The sequence below is a fragment of the Pseudophryne corroboree genome, chromosome 9 (genome assembly GCF_028390025.1).
Source record: "Pseudophryne corroboree isolate aPseCor3 chromosome 9, aPseCor3.hap2, whole genome shotgun sequence".
Taxonomy (NCBI): Eukaryota; Metazoa; Chordata; class Amphibia; order Anura; family Myobatrachidae; genus Pseudophryne; species Pseudophryne corroboree.
The window spans coordinates 437,315,007-437,333,571 of NC_086452.1; the positions used below are offsets into that span (position 1 = coordinate 437,315,007).

General features: G+C 48.7%; 1 protein-coding gene across 1 annotated transcript in view; it reads left to right on the forward strand.

The window, feature by feature from the left end:
• Nucleotides 1-18,565, forward strand: part of FRMD4B (FERM domain containing 4B) — a 326,444-nt gene that overhangs the window by 60,227 nt on the left and 247,652 nt on the right. The window contains exon 4 of the mRNA XM_063941063.1: nt 2,695-2,787. Within this exon, the coding sequence (XP_063797133.1) occupies nt 2,695-2,787 (93 nt within the window). The remainder of the gene's footprint in view (nt 1-2,694; nt 2,788-18,565) is intronic.

Genomic DNA, 18,565 nt, shown 5'->3' on the forward strand with positions numbered 1-18,565 from the left:
CGCATCTGCAGATGCATCAGCGGATAACCTTGTCGCCACGGACAAGGGTGTCTCTTCTGTGGTGGTTGCAGAGTGCTCATCTGTTAGAGGGCCGCAGATTCGGCATACAGGACTGGGTCCTGGTGACCACGGATGCCAGTCTGAGAGGCTGGGGAGCGGTCACACAGGGAAGAAACTTCCAGGGAGTATGGTCAAACCTGGAGATGTCTCTTCACATAAATATACTGGAGCTAAGAGCGATTTACAATGCTCTAAGCCTGGCAAAACCCCTGCTTCAGGGTCAGCCGGTGTTGATCCAGTCGGACAACATCACGGCAGTCGCCCACGTAAACAGACAGGGTGGCACAAGAAGCAGGAGAGCAATGGCAGAAGCTGCAAGGATTCTTCGCTGGGCGGAAGATCATGTGATAGCACTGTCAGCAGTGTTCATTCCGGGAGTGGACAACTGGGAAGCAGACTTCCTCAGCAGACACGATCTACACCCGGGAGAGTGGGGACTTCATCCAGAAGTCTTCCACATGATTGTGAACCGTTGGGAAAAACCAAAGGTGGACATGATGGCGTCTCGCCTCAACAAAAAACTGGACAGGTATTGCGCCAGGTCAAGAGACCCTCAGGCAATAGCTGTGGACGCTCTGGTAACGCCGTGGGTGTTCCAGTCAGTGTATGTGTTTCCTCCTCTGCCTCTCATACCAAAAGTACTGAGAATTATACGGCAAAGGGGAGTAAGAACGATACTCGTGGCTCCGGATTGGCCAGGAAGAACTTGGTACCCGGAACTTCAGGAGATGCTCACGGAAGATCCGTGGCCTCTACCTCTAAGACGGGACCTGCTTCAGCAGGGACCGTGTCTATTCCAAGACTTACCGCGGCTGCGTTTGACGGCATGGCGGTTGAACGCCGAATTCTAAGGGAAAAAGGCATTCCGGAAGAGGTCATTCCTACACTGGTAAAAGCCAGGAAGGAGGTGACTGCACAACATTATCACCGCATTTGGAGAAAATATGTTGCGTGGTGTGAGGCCAGGAAGGCCCCCACGGAGGAATTTCAATTGGGTCGATTCCTACATTTCCTGCAAACAGGATTGTCTATGGGCCTCAAGTTGGGGTCCATTAAGGTTCAAATTTCGGCCCTGTCGATTTTCTTCCAGAAAGAATTGGCTTCAGTTCCTGAAGTCCAGACTTTTGTAAAAGGAGTACTACATATACAGCCCCCGGTTGTGCCCCCAGTGGCTCCGTGGGACCTTAATGTAGTTTTGGATTTTCTCAAATCCCATTGGTTTGAGCCACTCAAATCGGCGGATTTGAAATATCTTACATGGAAAGTAACCATGCTACTGGCCCTGGCTTCAGCCAGGAGAGTGTCAGAATTGGCGGCTTTATCGTATAAAAGCCCATATCTGATTTTCCATTCGGACAGGGCAGAACTGCGGACGCGTCCTCATTTTCTGCCTAAGGTGGTGTCAGCGTTTCACCTGAACCAGCCTATTGTGGTGCCTGCGGCTACTAGCGATTTGGAGGATTCCAAGTTGCTGGACGTTGTCAGGGCATTGATAATATATATTTCAAGGACGGCTGGAGTCAGAAAATCTGACTCGCTGTTTATACTGTATGCACCCAACAAGCTGGGTGCTCCTGCTTCTAAGCAGACGATTGCTCGTTGGATTTGTAGCACAATTCAACTTGCACATTCTGTGGCAGGCCTGCCACAGCCTAAATCTGTCAAGGCCCATTCCACAAGGAAGGTGGGCTCATCCTGGGCGGCTGCCCGAGGGGTCTCGGCATTACAACTCTGCCGAGCAGCTACGTGGTCGGGGGAGAACACGTTTGTAAAATTCTACAAATTTGATACCCTGGCTAAAGAGGACCTGGAGTTCTCTCATTCGGTGCTGCAGAGTCATCCGCACTCTCCCGCCCGTTTGGGAGCTTTGGTATAATCCCCATGGTCCTGACGGAGTCCCCAGCATCCACTAGGACGTTAGAGAAAATAAGATTTTACTTACCGATAAATCTATTTCTCGTAGTCCGTAGTGGATGCTGGGCGCCCATCCCAAGTGCGGATTGTCTGCAATACTTGTACATAGTTATTGTTACAAAGAAATCGGGTTGTTATTGTTGTGAGCCGTCTGTTCAAAGGCTCCTACGTTGTCATACTGTTAACTGGGTTCAGATCACAAGTTGTACGGTGTGATTGGTGTGGCTGGTATGAGTCTTACCCGGGATTCAAAATCCTTCCTTATTGTGTACGCTCGTCCGGGCACCGTATCCTAACTGAGGCTTGGAGGAGGGTCATAGGGGGAGGAGCCAGTGCACACCACCTGATCCTAAAGCTTTATTTTTGTGCCCTGTCTCCTGCGGAGCCGCTAATCCCCATGGTCCTGACGGAGTCCCCAGCATCCACTACGGACTACGAGAAATAGATTTATCGGTAAGTAAAATCTTATTTTTAAAAAAAAAACTCATGTCGACCTTTAGACCTGTCGACCTAGCACATGTCGACCTAGAAACCCTGTCGACCTTCCATCCATGTCGACCTAGTGACTGTCGACCTATAGTGGTCGACCTAAACATTGTCGACCTAGACACTGACGATCTTCAGACCGGATCCCGTGTTGAGGTGAGGCTCTGGTGAGACTGGCGTTACAGGCATCTTTCTATGATAGTAAGTTCATGTATCTACCCTTTTCTCTTGCAGAGGACAATATGCCTGGCTGCAGTTAGAACAGAGAGTGCTTGACCATGATTTGCCCAAAAAATCTGGCACGGTAACACTTTATTTTGTTGTAAGGTAAGTCACCTCTTATTTCATATCATGTGAGTTGAGAAAAAATGCCTTGGCATACAACATTTCTAAAGGTCATTTATTTTTGTGTACTGCAATTTTGCATTTATTGAAAAGTTATTAAAAAAAAAAATGAAGTAGAATTTTGTACCGCCTTGTGCCTGCAGGTGTCGCTGTCGGTTCTTTGTCCAGGGTTGTATCTGTTACATTACCAGTACAGGTTGAGTCTCCCTTATCCAAAATGCTTGGGACCAGAAGTATTTTGGATATGGGATTTTTCCGTATTTTGGAATAATTGCATACCATAATGAGATATCATGGCGATGGGACCCAAGTCTAAGCACAGAATGCATTTATGTTTCATATACACCTTATACACACAGCCTGATGGTCATTTAATACAATATTTTGTAATAATTTTTAGTATTAAACAAAGTTTGTGTACATTGAGCCGTCAGAAAACAAAGGTTTCACTATCTCACTCTCACTCCAAAAATTCCGTATTTTGGAATATTTGGATATGGGATACTCAACCTGTATCGCTCACCAGCTGAACTTCTATCCCAAATTCCTTCATATGGAATTTCCTGCGCTATATAAGAAACTGTTTAATAAATAAATATGCCTGGTGCATCCAATCCCGGTCACCATTCTCCCATTAGCCAGTATGCAAGCAATAGTGTAGGAGCTAAAGGGAAGAGGTGTGCCCTGCCTCTCACTGTACTTTCTTTACCTCCGCTTATTGTGGCTTTCATGCTTCTCATTGAGGGTGTGATGTACTACAGGGAAAATGCGGTAAAACCTACATTTTCGGGAGTTTTGCTGCATTTTCATATGTACTAAGAACCGGCCGCCGGGTTTTCTGCGCCAACGGTATCGCCATCTTTTGGCTTCTTACCTCCAGCCGCCACATACCGCCGCCCCGCTCACGCCGAGCCCCCTCTCACCCGGCATACCTGTGTGCAGGCAGCCCTGGTCCTCTTACCCCAGCAACACAGCCGGAGGTCCTTCCGGCTGCAGGGAGGAGGAGGAGGAGGAGCCAGGACTGACTACTGCCTGCTTGCCGGAGTCTGGGAGGTGAGAGACCCCAGGGAGGTGACGGAGACCCCGCACAACCTTCTGACAGCGCATTGCAATGTTAATTGCATATGCGTGCATCGCTGCGGTGGGCAGTAAGGGGCGGCAATGCTTTTTAATACATCCCGCCTTGGAGGAGGTAAATAGTGATTCTTCTTTGTGTCATGGAGTACTCCCTGCAGTGACTCTAAAAGAAACATGGGCTTAAATATGCAGAGAGATTTAGAGTTGGCAGGGGAGTATCTTAGCTAAACTCTAAATTACAGTGTCAAAATAAAGCTGTCCAACATTTGTGGCTTCATGCATAAACAGCCAGTATTTACCCTGCATGCAAAAATAATGAATGTATTCAGATACTCCTAGGGGTATATTTACTAAAGTACGGGTTTTTAGAAGTGTAGATGTTGCCCATAGCAACAAATCCGATCATTTATCTAGCATCACCTTCATAAGATAATAGCTAGAATCTGATTGGTTGCTATGGCCAACATCTTGTTGCTCTGCAGTTGGGACAAATTTAAAATATGAGAGATTTAGAAGTAAATTTACTAAAGCTTCTAAAACAGAGAATTAGTAATGTTGCCCATAGCAACCAATCAGCTGTTTAGCATTTCTCTATTGCCTTTTAGAAAATGATTGCGTCTGATTGGTTGCTGTGGGCTGTGGGCACCAACACCCATCTCGGTTTTAGGAGCTTTAGTAAATTTGCCCCTTAGCGTTAGCGAAACTGCAGTGTAGTAATAAAGCTGTCCAGCATATGTGGCTGCATGCAAAAGCAGCTACATATGGAGGAGACTGGGCGAGAGCCATCCAACACAGGGCTAGACATACATGATATCCGGTCTTTAGGTCGACAACACTTAGGTCGGCACTCATTAGGTCGACCACTATTGAGCAACATGCATTAGGTCGACATGGTTATTAGGTCGACACATGAAACAGTCGACATGAGTTTTTGACTCTTTTTTTTCTTTCATTTTTTTAAAAATGTCATACTTTACGATCCACGTGGACTATGGTTGGGAATAGTAACCTGTGTCGAGTGCAGCAGTAGCGGAGTGAGGCACCTTGCTTGAAGCTTGCTCGCCATGCAAGGGGACACAGGGACTAATTGGGATTTCCGGTTACTTTATGAAGAAAACGACACCAATTTATTTATTTTTTAAACTCATGTCAACCTTTTTCAATGTTGACTTAATGACTGTTTCCACCTATTTCAGGTGTCGACCTAGTCTCTGTCGACCAACAGTGGTTGACCTAATGACTGTCGACCTAACAATCCACACCCACATACATAGACATCAGCATTTGTACACCTGTGTGCCCTCTAGTAGAGATTGGCGGGTAGAACTTTGTTTAATATTGTTCTAAAATAATACTTCTCGGGGTGCAGGTGATGGTTTGAGAAGAGTTGAGAACCATTGTTTACATTCTGCATTACTATTTTCCAGCAGGGTGCGCTATATACTTATATAGCTATAGAAATTATCCCCTGGCAGAGGGAGGAAGGTTTAACTCTATTACAACCCACACTCCCTGCTGTGCCGTACACAACTATTAGGTGTTAGCAGCTGACAATTGCAGGTCTCTGATGCCGGCCTTAGTCAGCAAGACGAGCATATAAAATCCTTGTGAACTGGGTCAAAGTTGTTGCCGTGTTGAGAACAATATTATACTATTTAGGTGTAACTTTGGATGGAGGCTGCAATCTACATTTAGCTATCTTACGAAAATATCATATTTACTAATCATGTAGTGATACAGGTTAAAGAGGTTTTCTACCCACAGGTGACTTTAACTTATAGGCATGTATATGTCATCCTACCACATTTACTAAATTCATTTCTTTAGCTTTGTAGGTTTTTTCCAGTGCATTTCAATATTGCATTTATATCATCTGCAAGATTTGATTATTTCCATTGCTCTGGGATACAACACAAAGCTGCTTCCTAGATACAGTTGTATCCCATCCAGAAAGCGCAACACAGCAGTGTTGTAACCAAGGCAACAAAAATAAACAACTCTGCCTGATGGTATGATGACATGGATGAAAGCACTTGACCTGGGTAGGCAACGAGTGTCACTCCAGCTGCTGTGTAACTACACTTCCCAACATTTCCTGCCACAGTTTTAGCATACCCTAACAATTAAACTGTGTCAGAGCATGATGGGATGCTTAGTTCCACAGCAGCTGGAGTGACACAGCAGGGCGTTACTCTGCATATACTGCACCAGCGCATACTCAGAAGAGTAGAATGGGGCCCCTGGCGCTGATGGATCCACATAATCACGTTGATCTCACAACTGGGCCCCATAGCAGCCGCTTGGCTTGGGCTAGTCCCGTCAAGGTTCACAATCTCCTTCAACGTTATTAATAGCTCTTGTTTATAGTGAGCATGGAGGTCTATATGTAACCCCATTGATGCCCATATTTGGCTCTTGCCTTTCAGTTGCCCATTACTGCTGAATATTACACATAGGCTGTGAAATGCACACTATTAGTGGCATCAGTTATAAACATAAACCACTTCTCATGGGGTGCCGTCAAGATATCGGCGTTCGGCGGTCCGCCAGATGGAATGCAGACGGCAGCATCCCGACATGAATCAAAATGCTGGCGCCGGGATCCTGAACGCAGGTATTCCATTCGAGCCGCCGCCGGGAGTCCACAGTGGTAATCCGCAGTGGGGGGGGGGGAGTTAGGTTTAGGCTGCAGGGGGTGATAGGGTTAGGCTGCGTGGAGTGGAAGTTAGGGTTAAGCGGCGGGGAGAGGGGGTTTGAGTTAGGCACCCCCGGGAAGGGTTAGGCTGCACTGGAGGGAGGGTTAGGTGGGAGGGTTAGAGTTAGGCACCACCGGGGACAGTTAGGGTTAGGTTGCTGGGGGGAAGAGGGTTAAGGTCGTGCTGCAAGAAAGGAGGGTTAGGGTTAGGGGGTTTAGGGATCAGGGTTAGGTTAGCTTTTTGAGACATGTCAGGATTTTAACCTCTGGGATGCCGCTGTTGGTATTGTGTCAGCTGGAATCCCAAAACCTGGGATATTATATGTATTCCCTTCCCAAAGGGGTCTATGTACTAAGCCTTAAAAAGTTATAAAGTGAACAGAGATAAAGCACCAGCCAATCAGCTCCTAACTGCCATGTCACCTGCTGTGTTTGAAAAATGATCGTTAGGAGCTGATTGGCTGGAAGTTTATCACTCTCCACTTTATCACTTTTTAAGGCTTAGTGCTTCTGGCCCACACTACAGGACAGATTGGCACAGGTTTTTGCATAGACTCCAAAGTAAATAGGAATTTGTAAATTTCGAGGTAATCCCAAGTATGGTGAGAAGAGGACAATTACTGGATTGATGGTAGGCCTGTGAGAATCACTACTACTCCACAGATGTGTCCTCGACATCCCGAGCGTCGGTAATTCACACTAATCCCGCACCAACAGCCCCTCTTGACACGCCAGGTCCTGTGAGACCCTGCTAACGTTGGGTGTCTTTTTGTCGAAAATGCATCTTAGACGCAACGCGATGGGGCTAGGACACACCAGGAGACTGTGCTGATTCATTTCATATGCTACACTTGATTGACAGAAGTGGTTCTAAAGTCTATAGCAGATTTTAATGATATAGAGGGGGGAATTCAATTAAGGGCGGGAAATGTAAAATACCCCGTGGCGGGGGGTTTTGCTACTCAATTAAAGGAGAGAAAATGAGACGCAGTGATTTCTATAGAAAATAAATCATCTCCCAGCATCCCCTCCGCCTCGCAGCTGCCCCCTCCCCAGGGCAAAGCTGGAGGGAAGACCACAGGAGGCTGCGGGCACCACTGGACCGGAGAGTAACTTTTTATTTTTTTCACACGCCGCAGGTTTTCAGGGCTGAACTTTATTTTTTTTAGTAGGATACAGCAGGTATCGGGAGCGAACATAACCTGCGGTAACCAAAAATTGGGCAAGAGGTCCGTGATTTTTTTTTCTGCAGATAAACCTTGCACCCAATTGAAGTCCCCTGATAAACTTGTTTTGGAAAACAGGTGCATGAATTATCCCAGCCTCTTTATAGATGCAAATGAGTAGGCTAATACCAGCCTGATGGGCTACTTACTCATCTGCCACACAGCCAGTCTGCTGGCAGCACCCACAGTATCACAATACGCCGGGCCGGTGCTAGGGTGTTCGGCGCCCCCCTGCAAACTATAAATTTGCGCCCTTCCATATTCCTTTGGCGCGCACCGGGAAAAGGGGTGTGGTCTCACAAGTAAGGGGCATAGCCACACAATAGTACCCCCATTCAAAATTTCGCCACAATGTAGCACAATCTTATTCATCTTATACGTAATGCCCCACAAGTAGTAGTAGCGTCCTTATACGTAATGCCCCACCCGTAGTAGTAGCATCCCTATGCATAATGCCCCCCCAGTAGTAGTAGCGTCCTTATACATAGTGCACCCCCAGTAGTAGTAGCGTCCTTATACATAGTGCACCCCCAGTAGTAGTAGCGTCCTTATACTTAGTGCACCCCCAGTAGTAGTAGCGTCCTTATACATAGTGCACCCCCAGTAGTAGTAGCGTCCTTATACATAAGGCCCCCCAAGTAGTAGTATTATTGTTATATGTAATGCCCCCCAAGTAATAGTAGCATCCTATACATAATGCCCCCCCAAGTAGTAGTATCGTCCTTATACGTAATGACCCCCCTAGTAGTAGCATTGTTACACGTAATGGCCCCCCCCATTAGTAGCGTTGTTACACGTAATGGCCCCCCTATTAGTAGCGACGTTACACGTAATGCCCCCCCTGTAGTAGTAGCGTACTTAAAGCACACATAAACGCACACAGACATACCACAAGCACACACATAATACACACACACTTCCCTCTCACCCTTCACTTACCTAAGCCAGTCTCCCTCTGAGTCTGTACACTATAGCAGCCTGGTCCGTGTAGCTCCGCCCCCTTCGGCCCGTTTAGCTCCGCCCCTTCCATCCCATGAAGCTCCGCCCCCTTGTGTCCCATACACAGCGCTGTCCTGTCACACAGGTGAGGGGTAGGGAGCGGAGGGAGGAGGATTCTAATGCTACAAGCGCCGCTGCCAGCTGCAGCACGGGGGACAGGACGGCGCAGCAGGGAAGGAATGCAGAGCAGGGGGAGCGCCTCTCCGTCCCAGCGCCTCCCTGCACTGCATCCCTTCGCTGAGCGGATAGCGCCGGGCCTGACAATACGTTTACATGGGCATTGTTCCTAAATACAATTATATCCTAACTACAGGAAAGGGCATTTTGTTTAAACAAGCAGACTGGTATTACTGGTATTGCCAGTTTTAGATCCAGTTCAATCTTCCATCAGCTACTGGTAGAAAGATAAATATATTTCTCTGACGTCCTAGTGGATGCTGGGGACTCCGTAAGGACCATGGGGAATAGACGGCTCCGCAGGAGACTGGGCACATCTAAAGAAAGATTTAGGTCTATCTGGTGTGCACTGGCTCTTCCCCCTATGACCCTCCTCCAAGCCTCAGTTAGATTTCTGTGCCCGGCCGAGCTGGATGCACACTAGGGGCTCTCCTGAGCTCCTAGAAAGAAAGTATAGTTTAGGTTTTTTATTTACAGTGAGACCTGCTGGCAACAGACTCACTGCAGCGAGGGACTAAGGGGAGAAGAAGCGAACCTACCTAAGTGGTGGTAGCTTGGGCTTCTTAGGCTACTGGACACCATTAGCTCCAGAGGGATTGCACACAGGACCCGACCTCGTCGTCCGTTCCCGGAGCCGCGCCGCCGTCCCCCTTACAGAGCCAGAAGCAAGAAGGTCCGGAAAATCGGCGGCTGAAGACTTCTGTCTTCTCCAAGGTAGCGCACAGCACTGCAGCTGTGCGCCATTGCTCCTCATGCACACCACACACTTCGGTCACTGATGGGTGCAGGGCGCTGGGTGGGGGCGCCCTGAGCAGCAATATTAACACCTTGGCTGGCAAAACTGACACCATATATAGCCCCAGAGGCTATATAGGTGTAAATTACCCCTGCCAGAATAACACAAAAAGCGGGAGAAAGCCCGCCGAAAAAGGGGCGGAGCCATCTCCCTCAGCACACTGGCGCCATTTTCCCTCACAGCTCCGCTGGAAGGATCGCTCCCTGGCTCTCCCCTGCCGTCCTGCACTACAGAAAGGGTAAAAAAGAGAGGGGGGGGGCACAAATTTAGGCGCAGTATAATATATATATGCAGCTATAAGGGAAAACACTCTTTATAGGTGATATCCCTGTGGTATATAGCGCTCTGGTGTGTGCTGGCATACTCTCCCTCTGTCTCCCCAAAGGGCTTTGTGGGGTCCTGTCCTCTGTCAGAGCATTCCCTGTGTGTGTGCTGTGTGTCGGTACCGCTGTGTCGACATGTATGATGAGGAAAATGATGTGGAGGCAGAGCAAATGCCTGTAAATGTGTTGTCACCCCCTGAGGGGTCGACACCTGTGTGGATGGACTTATGGAAGGAATTACGTGACAGTGTCAGCTCCTTACATAAAAGGTTTGACGACATAGGACAGCCGGCTACTCAGCTTGTGACTGTTCCAGCGTCTCAAATGTCATCAGGGGCTTTAAAACGCCCGCTACCTCAGATGGCAGACACAGATGTCGACACGGATACCGACTCCAGTGTCGACGACGGTGAGACTAGTGTACCCTCCAATAGGTCCACCCGTTACATGATTGAGGCAATGAAAAATGTATTACACATTTCTGATAGTACCCCAGGTACCACAAAAAAGGGTATTATGTTCGGTGAGAAAAAACTACCAGTAGTTTTTCCTGCATCTACGGAATTAAATGAGGTGTGTGAGGAAGCCTGGACTTCCCCCGAGAAGAAACTGATAATTTCTAAACGGTTATTGGCAGCGTACCCTTTCCCGCCAGAGGATAGGTCACGTTGGGAAATGTCCCCTAGGGTAGATAAAGCGCTTACAGGTTTATCAAAACAGGTGGCACTACCGTCTCCGGATACGGCCGCCCTAAAGGATCCTGCTGATAGAAAGCAGGAGGCTACCCTAAAAGCTATATATACACACGGGCATTATATTGCGACCAGCGATTGCATCAGCATGGATGTGCAGTGCTGCTGCTGCGTGGTCAGATTCCCTGTCGGAAAATATTGATACCCTGGATAGGGACACTATTTTGCTGACAGTAGAGCATATAAAGGACGCTGTCTTATACATGCGTGATGCACAGAGGGATATTTGCCGGCTGGCATCAAAAATAAGCGCAATGTCCATTGCCGCCAGAAGGGGGTTATGGACTCGGCAGTGGTCAGGTGATGCCGATTCAAAAAGGCACATGGAAGTTTTGCCTTATAAGGGGGTGGAACTGTTTGGGGATGGTCTTTCAGACCTCGTTTCCACAGCTACGGCTGGGAAATCGACATTTTTGCCACAGGCTACCCAACAGCAAAAGAAGGCACCGTATTATCAAGTACAGTCCTTTCGGCCCCATAAACACGAGAGGGCTTAAGGCGCATCCTTTCTGCCGAGAGGCAAAGGTAGAGGGAAAAAGCTGCAGCATACAGCCAGTTCCCAAGAGCAAAAGTCCTCCCCCGCGTCCGGTAAGTCCACAGCATGACGCTGGGGCTTCACAGGCGGATCCGGGTACGGTGGGGGCCCGTCTCAGAAATTTCAGCACACAGTGGGCTCTCTCACAGGTGGATCCCTGGGCCCTTCAAGTAGTATCTCAGGGGTACTGGCTGGAATTCGAGACGTCCCCCCCCCCCCCCGCCGTTTTCTAAAATCTGCCTTACCAGCAACTCCCTCTGCCAGGGAGGCAGTGTTGGTGGCTATCCAAAAACTGTATTCACAGCAAGTGATTGTCAAGGTACCCCTCCTTCAGCAAGGGGGAAGGGTTACTATTCCACAATGTTGTGGTACCGAAACCGGACGGTTCGGTGAGACCCATCTTAAATTTAAAATCCTTGAACACTTATATCAAAAGGTTCAAGTTCAAGATGGAATCGCTCAGGGCGGTTATTGCGAGCCTGGACGAGGGGGATTACATGGTCTCCCTGGACATCAAGGATGCGTACCTGCATGTCCCCATTTACCCTCCTCACCAGGAGTACCTCAGATTTGTGGTACGGGACTGTCACTATCAGTTCCAGACGCTGCCGTTTGGGTTATCCACGGCACCGAGGGTCTTTACCAAGGTAATGGCCGAAATGATGATACTCCTTCGCAAGAAGGGAGTTTTAATTATCCCGTACTTGGACGATCTCCTGATAAAGGCGAGGTCCAAGGAACAGTTGGTAGTGGGGGTAGCACTTTCTCGGGAAGTGCTACAACAGCACGGCTGGATTCTCAATATTCCAAAGTCACAGCTGGTCCCGACGACACGTCTTCTGTTCCTGGGAATGATTCTGGACACAGACCAGAAAAAAAAGTGTTTCTTCCAGTGGAAAAAGCCGAGGAGTTGTCATCTCTAGTCAGAGACCTCCTAAAACCGGGACAGGTGTCGGTACATCAATGCACAAGAGTCCTGGGAAATATGGTAGCTTCGTACGAAGCAATTCCATTCAGAAGGTTTCACGCAAGGATTTTCCAGTGGGACCTGTTGGACAAATGGTCCGGGTCCCATCTCCAGATGCAACAGCGGATAACCCTGTCGGCAAGGACCAGGGTGTCGCTGCTGTGGTGGCTGCAGAGGGCTCATTTACTAGAGGGCCGCAGATTCGGAATACAGGACTGGGTCCTGGTGACCACGGATGCCAACCTTCGGGGCTGGGGCGCAGTCACACAGGGAAGAAATTTCCAAGGACTGTGGTCAAATCAGGAGATTTCGCTTCACATAAATATTCTAGAGCTAAGGGCCATTTACAATGCCCTAAGCCAAGCAAGGCCCCTGCTTCAGAACCAGCCGGTACTGATCCAATCAGACAACATCACGGCGGTCGCCCATGTAAACAGACAGGGCGGCACAAGAAGCAGGAGGGCAATGGCAGAAGCCACAAGGATTCTCCGATGGGCGGAAAATCATGTGTTAGCACTGACAGCAGTGTTCATTCCGGGAGTGGACAACTGGTAAGCAGACTTCCTCAGCAGGCACGACCTCCACCCGGGAGAATGGGGACTTCATCCAGAAGTCTTCCAAATGCTGGTAAACCGGTGGGAAAGACCACAGGTGGACATGATGGCGTCCCGCCTCAACAAAAAGCTAAAAAGATATTGCACCAGGTCAAGGGACCCTCAGGCGATCGCTGTGGACGCTCTAGTAACACCGTGGGTGTACCAGTCGGTTTATGTGTTTCCTCCTCTGCCTCTCATTCCCAAGGTACTGAGAATAATACAAGGCGAGGAGTGAAAACTATACTCGTGGTTCCGGATTGGCCAAGAAGAGCTTGGTACCCGGAACTTCAAGAGATGCTATCAGAGGACCCTTGGCCTCTGCCGCTCAGACAGGACCTGCTGCAGCAGGGGCCCTGTCTGTTCCAAGACTTACCGCGGCTACGTTTGACGGCATGGCGGTTGAACACCGGATCCTGAAGGAAAAGGGCATTCCGGAGGAAGTCATCCCTACCCGGATCACAGCAGGGGTGACGTTGGGCCTCAAATTGGCGTCCATTAAGGTCCAGATTTCGGCCCTGTCTATTTTCTTCCAGAAAGAACTGGCTTCACTGCCTGAAGTTCAGACTTTTGTCAAAGGAGTTCTGCGTATTCAGCCTCCTTTTGTGCCCCCAGTGGCACCTTGGGATCTCAATGTGGTTTTGGAGTTCCTGAAATCACATTGGTTTGAACCACTTAAGACTGTGGATTTGAAATATCTCACGTGGAAAGTGGTCATGCTGTTGGCTCTGGCTTCGGCCAGGCGTGTGTCAGAATTGGCGGCTTTGTCCTATAAAAGCCCTGATCTGATTTTCCATATGGATAGGGCAGAGTTGAGGACTCGTCCTCAGTTTCTCCCGAAGGTGGTATCAGCGTTTCACTTGAACCAGCCTATTGTGGTGCCTGCGGCTACTAGGAACTTGGAGGATTCCAAGTTACTGGACATAGTCAGGGCCCTGAAAATTTATGTTTCCAGGACGGCTGGAGTCAGGAAAACTGACTCGCTGTTTATCCTGTATGCACCCAACAAACTGGGTGCTCCTGCTTCTAAGCAGACTATCGCGCGCTGGATTTGTAGCACTATTCAGCTGGCGCATTCTGCGGTGGGACTACCGCAGCCTAAATCTGTAAAAGCCCATTCCACAAGGAAGGTGGGCTCATCTTGGGCGGCTGCCCGAGGGGTCTCGGCTTTACAACTTTGCCGAGCTGCTACTTGGTCAGGGGCAAACACGTTTGCAAAATTCTACAAATTTGATACCCTGGCTGAGGAGGACCTGGAGTTCTCTAATTCGGTGTTGCAGAGTCATCCGCACTCTCCCGCCCGTTTGAGAGCTTTGGTATAATCCCCATGGTCCTTACGGAGTCCCCAGCATCCACTAGGACGTCAGAGAAAATAAGAATTTACTCACCGGTAATTCTATTTCTCGTAGTCCGTAGTGGATGCTGGGCGCCCATCCTAAGTGCGGATTGTCTGCAATACTTGTAAATAGTTATTGTTACACAAATCAGGTTGTTATTGCGAGCCATCTGTTCAGAGGCTCCGTTGTTATCATACTGTTAACCGGGGTTCCTATCACGAGTTATACGGTGTGATTGGTGTGGCTGGTATGAGTCTTATAGGCCCTACACACGGGCCGATTTTCTGAAAGATATGAACGATCTCGTTCATAAATGAACGAGAACTCGTTCATATGTTTCAGTGTGGAGACTCCAGCGATGAACGATGCGCGGCCCCGCGCTCGTTCATCGCTGGTCTCTCGTCGGCTGTGCATGCAGGCCAATATGGACGATCTCGTCCATATTTGCCTGCACTTCAATGCAGCCGCGTGACGGGGGGAGTGAAGAAACTTCACTCCCCCCGTCACTGCACCCCCGCCGCCGGGTCGCTCGTCGGCCGTTTCGGCCGTCGGGCACCTCGGCGGCGCATCGTCAAATGAGTAGGGCCCCTTACCTGGGATTCAAAATCCTTCCTTATTGTGTCAGCTCTTCCGGGCACAGTGTCCTAACTGAGGCTTGGAGGAGGGTCATAGGGGGAGGAGCCAGTGCACACCAGATAGACCTAAATCTTTCTTTAGATGTGCCCAGTCTCCTGCGGCGCCGTCTATTCCCCATGGTCCTTACGGAGTCCCCAGCATCCACTACGGACTACGAGAAATAGAATTACCGGTGAGTAAATTCTTATTATATATATATATATATATATATATATATATATAACAGAAGGAAAGAAACTTGAGCAGTGGCATTTCACAGACCGAAGTTGTTCTGACATAGAAGGATTTAGGGGTTAATTTACTAAGCCTTGGAGAGAAATGCAGTGGTCGGAGTTAAAGTCCCAGCCAATCAGCTCCTAACTGCCATGTTACAGGCTGTGTTTGAAAAATGACAGTTAGGAGCTGGTTGGTTGGTACTATGGGGGTGATTCCGAGTTGTTCGCTCGCTAGCAGATTTTAGCAGCATTGCACACGCTAAGCCGCCGCCCTCTGGGAGTGTATCTTAGCTTAGAATTGCGAACGAAAGAGTAGCAGAATTGCGAATAGAAATTTCTTAGCAGTTTCTGAGTAGCTCCAGACCTAGTCACAGATTGCGATCAGCTCAGGCCGTTTAGTTCCTGGTTTGACGTCACACACACGCCCTGCGTTCGGCCAGCCACTCCCCCGTTTTTCCAGACACTCCCGCGTTTTTTCCTGACACGCCTGCGTTTTTCCGCACACTCCCAGAAAATGGCCAGTTTCCGCCCAGAAACACCCACATCCTGTCAATCACACTCCGATCACTTCAACGATGAAAAATCTTCGTTCGGACGTGAGTAAATCTACTAAGTTTTGTGTTAAAATACTAACCGCATGCGCATGCGCATTTTTGCCTTAATCGCTCCGTTGCTAAAATCGGCAACGAGCGAACAACTCGGAATGACCACCTATATCTCCGTCCACTTTATCTCCGCCCAAGGCTTAGAAAATAGAACCCTTATTTAGCATAGTCACTCTGGGGGAGATGTATCAAAACTTCAACAGAAAGATTAATTGGAGAAGTAACCAAGAATTCGCCGATCCAACTGTTTTTCGACAGTGTCGGAATTTCCGACAAGTCGAAAAAAACGTCACTTACATTTACTAGGGCGAATCGAAATTTGCCCTAAAACGGCAAAATTCCAACAGGAATTGAATATATAGGAATCTCCTATATATTAGCCCAGATCTGTGACTGTTACTGTATGTATAACACTGGGCGGAGTCAGAGTCAGAGAATCACAGATCTGGCCAAATATATAGGCAATATGTACACACATACATATATACAACACACAGCCCCACATACAGTACATGTATCTACCCAGTGCCGCCAGGAGGTACCATTCCGATCCTCCCTGGGTCCCCTCTGCAGAACTTTGTTGCTAGAAGTGAAGTTTGCAGAACTTTCCCGGACTCCTCGTTAGATCCGTGTGTCCGGTCCCGCCCACTGGCTGCTGCACGGTAGCCAGGAGGACAGGACCCTGGCTGCATACCTCCCAACATGACTAGTGATGTGCACCGGACATTTTTCGGGTTTTGTGTTTTGGTTTTGGATTCGGTTCCACGGCCGTGTTTTGGATTCGGACGCGTTTTGGCAAAACCTCCCTGAAATTTTTTTGTCGGATTCAGGTGTGTTTTGGATTCGGGTGTTTTTTTACAAAAAACCCTCAAAAACAGCTTAAATCATAGAATTTGGGGGTAAGTTTGATCCCATAGTATTATTAATCTCAATAACCATAATTTCCACTCATTTCAAGTCTATTCTGAACACCTCACACCTCACAATATTATTTTTAGTCCTAAAATTTGCACCGAGGTCGCTGAATGACTAAGCTAAGCGACCCAAGTGGCCGACACAAACACCTGGCCCATCTAGGAGTGGCACTGCAGTGTCAGGCAGGATGGCACTTCAAAAAATAGTCCCCAAACAGCACATGATGCAAAGAAAAAAAAGAGGTGCACCAAGGTCGCTGTGTGACTAAACTAAGCGACCCAAGTGGCCGACACAAACACCTGGCCCATCTAGGAGTGTCACTGCAGTGTCAGACAGGATGGCAGATTTAAAAAATAGTCCCCAAACAGCACATGATGCAAAGAAAAAAAGAGGTGCAATGAGGTAGCTGTGTGGCTAAGCGACCCAAGTGGCCGACACAAACACCTGGCCCATCTAGGAGTGGCACTGCAGTGTCAGACAGGATGGCAGATTTAAAAAATAGTCCCTAAACAGCACATAATGCAAAGAAAAAAAGAGGTGCACTAAGGTCGCTGGATGGTTAAGCTAAGCGACCCAAGTGGCCGACACAAACAACTGGCCCATCTAGGAGTGACACTGCAGTGTCAGACAGGATGGCAGATTTAAAAAATAGTCCCCAAACAGCACATGATGCAGAGATAAATTAAAGAAAAAAAGAGGTGCAAGATGGAATTGTCCTTGGGCCCTCCCACCCACCCTTATGTTGTATAAACAGGACATGCACACTTTAACAAACCCATGATTTCAGCGACAGGGTCTGCCACATGACTGTGACTGAAATGACTGGTTGGTTTGGGCCCCCACCAAAAAAGAAGCAATCAATCTCTCCTTGCACAAACTGGCTCTACAGAGGCAAGATGTCCACCTCCTCCTCATCATCCGATTCCTCACCCCTTTCACTGTGTACATCCCCCTCCTCACAGATTATTAATTCGTCCCCACTGGAATCCACCATCTCAGGTCCCTGTGTACTTTCTGGAGGCAATTGCTGGTGAATGTCTCCACGGAGGAGTTGATTATAATCAGTGCTTAAAGTGGGCCGGAACGGGGCGGAACTGCGTTCCGTCCCTTCAAATTGAAGGCGGAACCAGTTCCGCCTCCGTCCGGCCACTAGCGTCTGATCAGTGCACTTGGAAGCTTGCAGCAGCCGCCAGCCAATCCTGGCTCATGGGCGGACCGGCTGCCAATAAAAAGAAAGGCTTTTTTTTTTTTTAAACTGGGTGAGCCTGTGAGCCAATCATGGCTCGCGCACCGCCAGCCAATGAGAAGCTGCCTAGTGGCATCTTCTCATTGGCTGGCGGTCCGCCAGCCGTGATTGGTGCACAATCGGCGCCATAATCAGATTCAAAGAGCGGCCTCTTCTTTTGATCAGCAGCCGGTCCGCAGGAATGGCTGACGGCTGCTGACAACGTCAAACCTCACTACAGCTGGGACCCACTGACGCACCCTGCTACTCCTCCGTCCCACTGACAGAGGTGTACTCCCTCCTCTCTCCCGCGTCTAGCAGTGTGCAGTCCCCGGATAGCCGCCTCCCTCCAGTGCAGTGCCTCCGACTGTCCCCATCCCTATGATGCCGGTGGACAGCACATTTTACAGTTCAAGTTTGAGGCTTCTCTCACAAACAAGCAAATAAATAAACAAGGGTCCTCATTCCGAGTTGTTCGCTCGGTAAAAATCTTCGCATTGCAGCGATTTTCCGCTTAATGCGCATGCGCAATGTCCGCACTGCGACTGCGCCAAGTAAATTTGCTATGCAATTAGTAATTTTACTCACGGCTTTTTCATCGTTCTGGCGATCGTAATGTGATTGACAGGAAATGGGTGTTACTGGGCGGAAACTGGCCGTTTTATGGGCGTGTGGGAAAAAACGCTA